Source organism: Pelmatolapia mariae, linkage group LG2, assembly GCF_036321145.2.
Source record: "Pelmatolapia mariae isolate MD_Pm_ZW linkage group LG2, Pm_UMD_F_2, whole genome shotgun sequence".
In the NCBI taxonomy this organism is placed as follows: domain Eukaryota; kingdom Metazoa; phylum Chordata; class Actinopteri; order Cichliformes; family Cichlidae; genus Pelmatolapia; species Pelmatolapia mariae.
The window spans coordinates 12,215,948-12,229,866 of record NC_086228.1 but is presented as its reverse complement, the minus strand read 5'-3'; the positions used below and the strand labels follow the sequence as shown (position 1 = coordinate 12,229,866).

The window sequence follows — 13,919 nt, the reverse complement described above, 5'->3', positions numbered from 1 at the left end:
TGCACACACACACACACACACATTTCTGACCAAGTGTGTGTGTGTGTGAGAGGAGTACGCGTGCTAATTAGTGCATTCTGTGAGGTGTTCAATGTGTGAAAATGCATCTAAGTGTAAAAGCAGACGAGGTTTCACGGACGTCAAAATCCGACCTGCAGCTGTTTGTTCTGCAGTTTCACCTTCGATTAGCACGAGTAAAAAGAAAAAACACAAACAGGATTAAAATCACCAACCGGTCGACAACCAAATCATTAACATTTACCTTACAACGTCAAACCAACACACACACACGCACTGAGAGTGTTACACGAAAAGTTAAACAGCTCTTTTTTTTAAATGGAGTTTGGTGGATAAAAGCATCATCTGTTAATCCAGCTGGTGCTGCGCATTCAAGGTAAAGAATTTCTAAGTATTGCTGGTTGACCAAGGTAATCTGATTACCAGGAGCTCCTCTATTTATCATTTTAAGGCAATTCACAAATGACAACAAAAGGATATTTGTGTGCATACAGTATGAAATGTTATTGTTATTGTAATGTTATAAATAAAGGTTATTTTAGAAGAGATTTGTTAAACAAAAATTTGGTGTAATTATTCCAGTTTAATTCACGTATGTATGGAAAACTAACAGAAAGAAAAACCAGATAAACTTGAAATTTTGAACCCCGAAAGTAATCGATTTAAACAAAACTTTTCATGTTTGTCCTCACTGGTGCGTTCAGGGTTCCAGTTTTTAAATAAGAAAAATGCAAAACTGTTGATTTCTGAGTTATCAGACAATTTACATTTTGGCCATTTGGATCTTTCAGAGAGTAAAACTTAATTTTATAACCTGGAAGTGCGCGGGTTCGTACAAAGCCGAGCACCAGTCGGGTTACGAGACCCGCTCATAAATCGGCTCCAAATACAGTGAAGTATGAGATGTGCAGATATTTCATCATTTCAGGTTCTTTGGTCTGAAAATCAGAACTTTTAGGTCCACATGTAGATTTAACTGCTCTCTGGACCACGTCATGCGTGCTGCGTTCGGGTGCATTCCTCCAGTTCCTCTGGGGGAAAGAAACGGTTAAAGCTTCGGCCTCATCATGAAATATTTGCTTTATTATCCTCTCAAACCTTTTTTTTACATTTTCATTTATTCATTGACTCTGGTCTGCGCGGTGCCTTCAGGGCTCTGTAAATCTGAGCTTTTGTGGTCAAGAAGCCGCTTCCAAGAGTTCAGTTTGGCTTTGGGTTTATTAAGAGAGAAACGTCTTCTTGTGATGCTTTAATATTTTACCTCCTCTGCTGAGGATGGATGAGAGCTGAGCTAACACAGCTGCACGTTTCCTGAAGTCAGCTGTTTCCTCCCAAACACATCCTTTACCCTGTCACACACACACACAGGCCGAGCCCATTAGCGTGGTCACCTGCTCCTCTCGGGTTAATTGTTTGCAGCTTTTTTCTCCCTGTCTTTCTCGCCTCCCGTGATTAGCCGAGCTGCCCGTGGCGGCTGACATTCAGCAGAGTGTCGGCGTTTGTTTACACCACTGCACTTCCAGGAGGACGGCGTGCTGGGCAGGATTTACAGACAGCGGCGGCTGTTTTTTAAGGTGCTCAGAGTTTAACTTAAGTGATGAGAAAGAGGAGGAAATGCATTTTTCCTCGCCAGACTCAGAGAGTAAAGCGTTACAGAGGAAAAAGGTGAGCGAGCGCAGGCCTCGGCCGACCTCTTCATCATCCGCGGCCGCCGCTGAGAGTTACGACTCTCTGATAAAAGAGTCTCTCAGCGCGAGAATCCATCACTGCCAGACGCCACAGCCCGTCTCCGAGTACCAATCCGCCCACCACGGGGGACCGCCGAGCAGAACGCCAAACGCTCCATGATTGAACTGATGACGGATGACGCCAAAGAGGGAAATCCCCATGTCGACGTTTATTCACCCGCCACCCGCCTCCCCCTCCACTCGCCCTGATCGCCCCAGAGGACGAAGACGGGGCGTGGAGGACGGGATCGCTCACTCTGCTCGCTCTTTTTTCTTCCCGTTTCCTCCTCTCAGGGAGGGTCGAGGGAAATCTGTTCACCTGAAGCTTCAACACACAGACATTATAAACACACACCTGCCAACAGCGTGAGAAAAATCTCCACCTCATCGTTACAGCTTCTACAGAGTTTCTAGAAATGACCGTTTAAAAGTCGTCGCTCATTAGAAACTTCCCAAAGTTTGTTTAAGAAACAGCAGATCTGACAAATAACTGAGGTTAAGGCTTGGACGAGACTCAAAGATTTGGGTCGAGTTTTTCAGTCTTTCCTGTGATAGCCGTCCCACCAAACTGTGAAATCATAACATTAAAAAAAAAAAAAATCATCGTAGGATAACGATGATTTTTTTGCACATTCTTCCTTGTTATTTATTGGCAGGAACGCTCAAACCTAAACTGATGAGTCGCCCTGGATGGAAACCTCTTTAAAAAATGGTTTTCCTCCCATGTTGTCTCATTTCTGCCAGACTTAAAGTTTAAAGCTCAGATGTGTTGAACCGTGACGGTGATCCTGCATCAGACAGCAGACGGAATAAGACTGAAACACTCGGTGAAACAACACGGGGTTCAGTCTGTGGGAAGTTTACTACAGACAGTACAGATCCCAAAAACACTTCTACACTTTATAAAAATCAGTGTCTGGTGCTAAAATAAGCCTGAAATATGCAGATTTTTTTTTTGCTTTAAAAGCAGAAAATATGAATTTCCTGGTGTACCTGAACGTCAATCAGCCCTGTGATAAATCAGACCTGTCCGGAGCGTGCCCCATCTTTGGGACAATCTCCTGAGCTGGATGATGGAGCACGAAGGTGGATGGTTAGAAATGACGGACTGCTGTGTGGCTGTGGTCAAGAGTTCATCTGTGAACACTTCTGTCATATAGACACACACACATACACACACTGTTTCATCACCTGCTCACCAGGCGTGTTTCTAAGATGATGGCAAAGGAGGTCTGATTAGAAGCAAATATAGTGTGAAAACAGGAAGGCGTCTATTCTGAAACACGATAAAATCTCTCCAGATGAGCCCATACAACAGTCGGGCTCTTCTTCACTGTTTGTTCCTCCTCCTCCTCAGCAGGAGGCCAGCTCCCTCCCTCCCTCCCTCCCTGCTCCCGCTCGTACAGCAGGAGCCAAACATCATGTGAACGTGTGCTTCCTTCCTCTAAACATCAGAATTAAAAAGGTGTAAAAGCTGGAAATTTCAAAATAAAAGCATGACCTCCTGTCTCCTGCATGAACAGCTCGTGACCTTCCCTTGTTGTGGCTGCCGCAGATCAGCAGGTATTGATTAGACATCTAAATACACAAATACACTGCAGGATGAAACGTGTGATTGCTTTCTGCCTTTTAATCAATAGAAAGCACCACAAACCTCTTTTTTTTCTAATCCACGGCATCAAACACTCCTTACAGCTGTTCAGTGATCAGATCAGGAGCTGATCGACTCACTGATTCAGATTTGCAGCTCCACACTTTCAAAACTCTCGCCGCTTCTAAACGTCTTCTTACAAAAACAACAAAACACTGCAGACTACCTCGAACGAAGAGCTTTTTTAGCTTCCAGTCATGTGAAAGTTTCTCTCACTGATCTGAGAACAATAACATCTCAGGATTTATGCTGAAAGCAAAAGAAGAAAAAGATTAAACATCAGAACGCATCCCCTAAACCTTTCAAACTGAAGTTGAGATCGTGTCACTGGAAGGTTAAATCAATCAGCCCGGTAAGCAGGACGTTTGAAAAGTTAGAGATCAGCTGTTGAATCAGAGAGAGACCTGATTTCAGCCCGATCAGGTCCCAATAAGCGATCAATAACAGGACTGCCTGTGGACGCAGTGACATCATGTGTCTGTGCTTCACGCGTCCAATCACATCCCTGCATGATAAGCCTGACCACATCAGCTCACGGGACGCGTCCTCACATAAAGAAAACTTTGGGCTGACTTCAAAATAAAACATGAATTCGGAGCTTTATTCTGAAGCTCTGGCATGATGGTTGATATTATTCTTATTATATTATTTTCCATCGTTAAAAATCTCCAAACATTTTGGACATTCAGTAGCGAGAAAATAAAATCTGTCTGCCGCGTTTCAGCTTTTTAAAAATCAAACCAGAGGAAGGCGGACGCGCGCTGGTCGCACTCGTGCGTTTCTGATAGAAAAAACACTTTTCATGAGTTTACAGTGTTAAAGTTGCCTCATTTTAAAGAACTAATGAAAGCAAATGTAATCTAATTACACTGTTTGTAACCCTCACTGCATGCGATCCATACACTTTGTGTTTTTCGTGCTTTGCTTTCAGCAAATTTAAACTAAAACGGTGTTCACTGAACTTCTAATGGAACAGCTCATCGATAAAGTTTTTGTGTTTTCTTGTGTGAAACAAAGTTTATTCTCTTTGTCTCGTCGGTGCTGCCGCCATGATGACATGCGCCTCTAACTCACTGCATTCTTGGGTTTTTGGGAAACAGCGCTGGTGTATTTTTATCTACAAAACGATGCTGGGTAAACTTCCAGCTGACCTCTGACCCCTCTCAGATCACTTCCAGCTAAGCTGCATCACTTCAGCTGAATATTTCAGAGAAAGCTCCAAACGTGAGTTTATCGTGCTGTTTGTAAGTTTGCATTGTAAGGCGGTGGGACTGCACCGTGTCCCGCTCGTTTTAAGGTTTTATTGTGTATTTAATCACCTCCTTTGCAGATTTTTCACCCCGCCTTCTACACATGAGCTTATTTTCATGCCTGCATTTCTTCTTCTGTCTTTAAACCTGACTTTTTATTTTATTTCTGCAGAACTTTGATTATTTTTTTACAATCTGCTTGAACAAAGGTGAGATTAGAACAGTAGTTTGATAAATGCCTCACAAAGAAACCACATTTTAACTCTCATCGTTACATAAACAACGACTGGCTGCTGTGTAAAGGGTTAACTGCTTTACATATAATAACACCGTGTTGTCCTTATGGATGAAAATATGTCTGTTTAATGCACACGTGTCCAGGTTTCAGTATGGGAAAATTAAAACATCTCATTCATGAGTCGAGCAGCTCATTTCTGCGTGTCACACTTTTTCCACAGGAGGTTTAAACCCACAGAAACCTCAGTGAGATTTCAGCGTGTGTGGATGCACAGCAGAGGAAACCAGGAGTTAAAGAAATAAATAAATAGACTCAGTCTGAGATTTGCAGCTAAGCTGAACCACTTCTCTTTTCTATCCAGTAAAGACGACGTTCTTTCTTCCAGTCGAACATAAGCTGCTTGTTTTCTATTTGACCTTCATGAATAACGTTCACATCAACGTAAATACAACATAAACACGAGTTACTGAGAGTCCACAGAGTGAAACTGATGTAAACTTGACGTCCAGTAGTCCATTTAAGTCCCGTTTTTAACTTTAAACCAGCTCCAGATACACTCACATTTAAATGCAGCGAGTCGTCTTTGATTTACTTTAAAAATAATCACGTTAAACGGCTCCTCGCCGGGTTCGTTCCCTCTGAGGTGCTGCTGTTGAACCTTAACACGAGGTACTTATTTGTCCCCTTGAGGTTTGTACTTAACGGAGATCAGCTTTGAACCTGTGCTGATGATTTAGTTTCCTAATGTAAAAGCAGAAAAAGGCTTCACCCCCCTCACATCTGCACGTCTTTCCACTAAAAAAAACCCAACGTCTGCAGTGCCGTCGAGCAACTTTGCTTTTATTAAAACAACACACATGAAAACACAAGTCGACCCGAAGCTCTTTCCAGCCCTGACAAATGTTTTGAACACACAAAAATATAAATGTGCCGAGAAACCGTTAAAACGCGAGAGTAAAATTAAAGTTTGACCTCATTTGTTTTCAGCTGAACTCGCACTGCATCACTCTGCTGTTACTGCTGGGATCACACACGTCTCCTTTAGCCTCAAATGAAAGTTCACGTGCAGCCACTGTGGCTCTGATAACGAGCCTGGAGGCCACGTCCGCGCAGGTGAAACCTTCACTGATGTTTTTTCATGTCTTCATGTTTTTCTACACATTAGAACTTCATCTGCTGCGCATTATTATTTCACCAACACTCATCATCCTTCTGAGGTTTCTTCGTCATCTGTGTTTTTTCTTTTTTTTGTCTGATAACCCTCCTTTCAGTGATTTATGATTATCATAAATGTCTAAATATAATTTAAAGCTTTTTATCGGCGCTGGAAGTTTCCCTAGGAACGCTCAGAAAACAATTTCAGACCCAAAATTTAACAAACTCCGTGTGAGATTTCACAGAAATCTGAGGGTTTTGAGACGGACGAGTGTTTTTGACGTATTTACACCCCAAACCTGCTGTTTATGTCCTCAGGTTTGACATCTGACACGCGATGATCAAATAAAGAATCAGATTTTAAGGATGTAACCGTTACGATAAAGGTCTAAATCTAAATGCATAAAATGTTTGCTAAGGAGAATATTCGTCGTTGAGGGTTAGAGGATGCTGAGAGGACTCTGTTTAACATTTACAAATGTTTCGGTCAGGTTTGGACTGTTTTAATGATTTTAACGCAGACGTGCAGTTTAGCTCGTCTGCATTTGTGTTTTTTTATCCATGTCTTATACAGAAACCCCTCTCGATGTGATCAGATTATCACGTGTGGATAAAAATCCTCCCGTCAAGCGTCTAAAGCTGATTTCTGTCGGGAGTAAAGATGCAGCTGTTTGAGCTTTGACCGGCTCCTCGTGTTTAAGTCTTGGTGTGGTCGTGTGTCTCTGAGCTTCAGCGGCGCTGTTTCCTGTCACGTTAGAAAACATCTCAGACCCGCTGAAGCTCAGCCACATTTCTTCCCCGTGTCCTTTGAGCACGTGCAGCTTTAGCTACGCATGCACGGGTGATGGACAATTAGTGAGTTTTTATTGGGGAAAATTACCCTCAGATCATCATTTTTTATTGTTTTATTGCTGACTGCTTTCCACTGTGAGAGGCTGAAGGAGCTGGAGTGCCTGCGATCACTCGTCCTGTTCCTGACATTTAAAAATCCCTCAAACTACTGTGAATTTAACCTCCCTCATCAGAATTAAACAAACCCTCGTTCATGTTAGATTATCTGAATCATCTCAGGTGTGACGTGCTTTATTCCGCTCTGCCTCTTCTTTCTGAAACTCGACTCTTTGTCCATCTGTCTGCGCTGCACACACAGCATCTCCTGCACATCTGTCCGTCCTGGAAGAGGATCCCTCTGAGGTTTCTCCCTCTTTTCTTTCCTCCTCATCGTTCCGGCTTTTGTCACTTTCAAGCTTTTGCTGAATGACGTTTAAATATTATCCACAGAAAGAAAGCAGTGATTAACGTGTGCACAATAAGTGTGGGAACTTTCCCACGCTGTACACATCTGAGTCTATTTGCTTCCACTTCTAAATGCTGCTTTAAGATTACAAATGTGCAGCTTCAGTCATTCCAGATTTGCTTTAAAGCAGCAGAAACAGTCTGCGACCTCTCCTCTGTGTAATCGAGAGTTTCTACATTTAAAGCCGAGACAATGGCAGTAAAAGCTTAAACTGATCAGCTGGCGGGATGTTTAGAAAGTTAAAGGACGCGAGCAGAGAGAAGCAACTCGGTGTAATGAGCTCAGATCCACCTGCTCGGGAAACGGCGAGGCTACAAAAACACTGAATCCAGTTATTAAAGCAACGTGCGGATGACGGACGGACGCTCGGGATCAGCGTTAATGTGCAGGAGAGTTTAAGCATCCGTGAGAAGCGTTTACCTCAAAGTCCTCAGAGTGTAAAATTCAAAACACAAAGAGTTGCTCTTTGTTTAAATTCAGCCAGAAACAGGAATAAAATTCAGCTCTTCTCCAGCAATAGTGATTTTATTTTAAAAGTCTGCAGTTTGGAGTTTTGTGTGCAGCAATACTTCTTTCTTTTTTTTAAATCTGATGTCTCTGGATGCATTAAGTGCAGAGATCTCCCTCCTCTGCAGCTTAGGGTTAAACTGAGTGCAAATTATTTTATTTTATACATATTTTTTTATCTGTATTTTGGCCTGAAAAAATCTGTCATAAATATCTGCTTAGCTCTTCACTTTGTGCAAAATTAGATATGCAAAATGTATTTATTGTGCAGACACGTGCCTAAGGTTTCACACACTTTAGTCTTCAGATCTCATTGTTCCTTATTTTAAAGCTAAAATTGGTATTTTATTAATAAATCTAAAATTAAACTGAAGATTTTGGATTTATAAACTACAAATATGCTTTAGCCCACGTGTTTATGTTTTTACTGACGCGTTTTGATGAGCTGAGAAAATAATGTTAGTGATGATGTGTGCAGGTGAGGAGCTCGGACGGATTTAAACCACAGAACAAATTCAGGAGGAGATGTTTTAAAGTTTACAGGGAGTCAGAGGCCATCCCACGCCGTGGACGGATGCGGTTTCTGTGGAGCTTCTTTAGACTGCTGATGGATTTTTTTTCCTCTCTTCGTGTTCAGGTGATTTAAACCTGAAGCAGAAAAGCGCGCATTGATTTATCGGAGTGAGGCGGTCAGATTTCAGCCGGAGATGCTTTAAGCAGTTTAAACTCAGATTCTTCGTCGCGTTTTAATCAGTAGAAAAAAATAAAAATGTGGCGTTTCAAGTGAAAAAACCTAAATGTAAAAACTGACAGTATAAAAAATGTAAGAGCGAGATTTTAATTAAAAGCTGAATGAGTGTTTTTGTTGTTAAATTAAAGCTGCAGTTTGAAATTAATTTAACCTGAAAATAAAAAATAGTAAAAACACAAAAATCGTTTCAAAGTGATTTTAAATTAAGACTTTCTGCTTTCGGCTTCCTTTAACCTGTGACCCACTTTCACGCGGGGTTATTTTCCTTCACGCGGGGTTAACTTTCTGTAATTCGGGATTATAAATAAATTAATTCTGGGTTTTAATGGTTTGCTGTGATCGTGAGAATTATTTTCTGAGCTGTTCTCGGGGCACCAGCTTCGAGCCTCCTCGCGCTCTGTGTGCGCACCGTGTATTCCGGTCCGCGGCGTGGGAGCCGTGGACGGTATTTCATGCTGAGGTTTGTGGAGTGGAGGCGGCGGGCGGCCACTGGAGCCGACCCCGGCGGAGAGGAGCTGCGCCCAGGCGCTTAGCGCCTCGCGCTCCCACAGGTTTGATTATTTTGGAGGCTTCCGCCTTTGATCATTTTTATTCTCCGAGCCTCTCGGACTCACTCTGAACCTCAAAGTCAAACTTTACAAACCGGATTTTTATCGTTCTGAAGTTTTAGAGGAGCGGAGCGCGTGGGGCTCGTCCTCGCGCCCCAGCTGGTTTAACTTTGCCTTTTTCTTTTTGCCCCCCGCGCGCGACACTTTTCAGATCCTGCAAGATGCAAACTGCCACCTTCACCTGGACTTCCAGACTGTCACGCTCACTCACTCACTGGCACACTCACGAAAAGTCGCCCGCGTGCTTTTGTGGGATTTTTACCTCTGTGCCGCTGTGTTGGCGTCCAAAATCCCCGCGCCCTGCATCCACGAGCGGACCGGGGTCATGCCGGTGGGGAGCGGCTCCTCCTTCATGGTTAGGGCCCCCCGGGGGAGGCTGTCCTGGATGGAGAACATCAAAGTGTCCTTCTGGGAGCTTTGTCTTCACCAGAAACACGAAAGAAGAAGAAGAAGAATAATCCTCCCTGTACCAGCCACTCAAAAAGCCAAAGGACCACCTGGATTAAGGTGGAGAAAAGAGGAGGAAGGAGGGGAGGAGGAGGGGTGGGGGGGGGGGGACACACGAGCGAGCGAGCTTCCCCAAAGTACCGGGTCCTGATCCAGAGAAGAGCCCCGGATCCCTGTGGGTGTCTCCGCGGTTGTTTTAGATCCCAGCCCCGGCTCGCAGCGGTCCGGGCTTTAAAGCTGCGCCCGTGTGAAGTTAAAGGCGGTCGGAGAGAGGAGCGGAGAGCGGGGAGAGCATCTCAGAGGAGGCGGCGGAGAATCAGCCTGACGCCGCGAGAACGGAGCGGCAGAGCCGGGATCAGAGGGAGGCGAGCAGCCGCGGATTGTGGAAAAATGAAAAGTGGGATAAAAAAACAGGCGAGCGCTTCAAAAAGGAGTAAAATGAAATGATTAGCAAACAAGAGGGAGGGCCGGGCCGAGGAAGGCTGCTGCTCCCGGGGGAGCAGGGGGATTGGGCAGCGAGGAATCTCATCCCCTCCCTCCCCGGCTCTTTATGGCTCCTCCGTCCCGGCGGAGAGCTCCTTCTCCCGGGGTCCGGGGCTCCGGAGCTCCCGGGGGACCGACGCGAAGCTGGGGGGGCGGGGCCGACACCAAATATGGGCCGCTCGTTTGAATACTGGTCGCGCCTCTGGCTGCTCATTGGCTGAAAGCTCGCGTTGCGTCATTGTTTTGCAAAGCGCGCGCCAAATAAGGGTTTCCGCGTGTTGGGCCGCGCGCGCTGCAAAAAATGAAGTTTGAAGAAGTAAAAAAATCAAAGCAACACCAGCGCGAGACCAGAGCGGGCCACGCAGGTACACCGGCACGTGACACTCGTCTCACACCTGCTGCCGTCACTTCCGGCCCTCGCACCGAGGCCGCGGCTTCATCCGAACCTTCCGGGCCCGCGCGCGCTCCGCGTTTCACCCCGAACCTGATCACAAGCCGCCAACCCGCGGGATTAACGGGCCCCACGCGGAGTAATCTCCTCTGTCGTCCCGCGTGCAGCCTCACCGACACGGCGGCACGCAAATACCACAACAAAGTGCGCTTTTTACGCACGGACATATGGCGCTCAAAAACACACACGCACTCTTTCTCTCTCTGTGTCACACACACACACACGCTCTCTGTCACACAATCTCACACACACACACACACTCTCTCTCTCTCTCTCTGTCACACAATCACACACACACACACACACACACACTCTGTCACACAATCACACACACACACTCTCTCTCTCTCTCTTTCTATCTCTCACACACACGCACTCTTTCTCTCTCACACACACATACACACACACCCGGAGGGAAACCGCTAATAAGCTGTTTTATTTCACACCGCTTTAAAATGTGTGTTTGATTTCAAAGTCAAAGAGAGAAGCACCTCCAAGACCTGTCACGCCTCCTCCGACGACAGTGATAATAATAATGATAATAATAAGAGTGATAATAATGATAATAAGAGTGATAATAATGATAACGGTAACCGTAATAACCGTTTTCAGCTCGTCTCTCGCTGTTTTGCCTGATCTGACGTCTGCAGCAGTCATCTCTGTTGGTTTTCGTGGCAGGAGCAGAATTCCTCTAATTAAGCAAAAACTCCAGAGCAGCGCTGATTAAATATTTATCCTCCTTTAGCCCGCTGCCTCCCTCCAGGGAAACAGAAACGTCTGGAAAGCCTGGAAAAATACTTCTGTGCAGGGAGAGAAAAAGTCAATGAGACGCTGCAAACATGTTGGCGATGAAGAGGAGGGTGATGAAGACGGGCCGGATTAGAAACCAGACGGCAACAGGCTCGCGAAAATATTCATTATAAATATTATTTTACTGCTTTAATATGTAGCCTGTAATTATGTGCCTTACGTGGTAACCTTATGATAAATAAAATTTCAGGTTTATTAATGAAATTGGCGCCATAATAAATGTAATTTATTTTTTTCCACCCTGAGAATCATTTTTACAGGTTGTGACAGATGAAAGCTGTTTTTTAATTTTCAGTATTAATTTCAGTTAATGTAAATTTGTTTTATTTTGATGGTGCTTTTGATTCCTTAATATTACTTGGAGGTAATGAAGCCTGCTGCCAAATAAAACAGCCCCTCAATCTGAAGTCTTTTCAAGGAATCCTTGAAAATCCTTAAATATGATGCTGAAATCCCCACGACTCTTAGGAAACCTTTAAAAGTCACCTGACATCCCTTAAAATCCAAACAAGGATCTAAAACTGCATCAGGAGCTGCTTCAGGTGCACCTCGCCCACCTGTAGTTGCAGCATATGCTAAAGAAACCTTCCTGGAAAACCTGAAACATTCCAGGGACTCATGAAGGCCGATTAACTACAGATCAAGAGCCGCCAGCCTCTAAGAAAAAGCGCCAGACGACAAGGACCTCCCTTAAATACTCCTGTAGTTAAACTCTCTCCCACACAGAAATCCCCAAATCTTTAAAAATCACCTAAATGTCCCTCGCAGAACTGCCTGAAAAAATCCAGTGAGCTGACCCTGAATTCCAGCATATCCTGGAATATGAAAACAAAATTTCTCAATATCTTCTATAATTATTTTTTTAAACACAATGACAACTGTTCAAAGCCCTCACATCTGATAAACTGTCATCTACACCCCCTGAGAAACTTTAATAACCACCCAAACATCCTCAAACCATCACAGTTGTCGAAACACTCCAATAAACTGCTTCACGTGAACCTGGACCTGCCTGGAATTTCAGAACATCTTCAAGAAAACATCCTGGAAAACACACGTGCTAGAATTTCTTCCAACTTCATCTAACAACTCCAAGAGCGTGCACCAATGACCTCCTTCCATTGGTGTCTTATCAGATGCAGGACTGTTTGCTGGATCTTCCAGAACCTTTGAAAATGACCTGAACTTTAATTATAACAATCTTCATTAGAAAAAACTGTCGGCTCTGGAATCCAGCCTGCACGTCAGGCAGCTCATTGAACCTCCCTTTAGATGCACCTTGCTTATTCCCACACCCTCCCAGGAGCTTCTCCAAATGCCCTGGAACTCACTTAAAAACACCCGAGGCCTCCACCATGGACCCCCTGGAACCGCTTCCAAGTAACCGTGGAACTCCAGAGTCCCTCATCGAGTACCCTTCATCTGTCTTCAAACCATCCTGGAGCTGGCTTAAGAGCCACTGCCAGGCCTGTTCTCCGAGGCAGACCTACGAGAACAATGATTGGACGAGCGGCATGCGACCACACGAGCACTAAACGCACATTTAGACAAACGCTGCACAGACACATACGCATTTAAATCTCCTTTTAACCTTTAAGACGGATCTCCAACAGTCAAAGATAAACACACCTTTACCTGCGTTTTATTTTTTCACTTTAATGACTTTATTAATTCTTCATAATAAACAGGATAATCTGTCGTGCATGAAACACAGATGGTGCTTTGTTCTGTAACACTGCTGCTAAAAACATAAATTCACTAGTGACTTCAAGCAGCAGCTGTAGTCAGGAGGGCTCAGTCTGCAGACACAGGGCGCCACACAGTGGGCAAAGACCAGTACTGCGAGCATGATCAGCACGCTGCGGCTCATCAGAAATAATCGCCGGTATCAGAGATGTGTCCAGCCGTGAGGAAAAATCAAACTATTCTGAGCAGTGAGATTAAAGTTTGAAACTGAAGCCACCGTAACCTGAGTGTAATTTATCTATCAGAGTGAAAGAAACAGACATTTAGAATTATAAGTCTTTGATATGAACGGCATGTTTAGTCACCCACTGATTGCAAAGATCTTCTCTCTGACCGGACTGAAAACAGAATAACAACATGAGCATAAATCCTGACTCAGGCCCCGTTTCCCTGACTCTTTTAGGCCCCTGAAACATATTTTGGGAAATCCTGGAACTGGAGAAATTTGGCAAAAACACAACATTGTCCTTCTTTTAGTCATGATGAGTCAAAGCACATGTTAGGAGGTCACTGCTGTTGTTCTGTTCTCCTGTTTAACAGATATCAAATCATAAATGTTCAGTTTAAAATGTTAAAAAAGGCTCAAACATCCTAAAAAATGCGATTATCACATTTATTTATATCCAGTTGTTTCATTTTCTTCTCTGCTGATTTGATTTCATTCTCTCAGCCACAGAAAATTTATGTTTAAAGTCCTTCACAGCTCTGCCCCCACAGTGCCGGTGCCCACCCCGGATAAATTAGGTAGAATGAATGAGATTTCCATACCGGATCAGTCGG

General features: G+C 44.2%; 1 protein-coding gene across 3 annotated transcripts in view; it reads right to left on the bottom strand.

The window, feature by feature from the left end:
* LOC134640950 (transcription factor COE3-like) overlaps positions 1-10,041 on the bottom strand; it is a 146,748-nt gene extending 136,707 nt beyond the window's left edge. For all 3 annotated transcript variants that reach the window (XM_063493063.1, XM_063493081.1, XM_063493073.1), the window contains exon 1: positions 9,465-10,041. In XM_063493063.1, the coding sequence (XP_063349133.1) occupies positions 9,465-9,598 (134 nt within the window). In that variant the 5' untranslated portion in view covers positions 9,599-10,041. The remainder of the gene's footprint in view (positions 1-9,464) is intronic.
* Between the last annotated feature and the right edge of the window lie 3,878 nt (positions 10,042-13,919).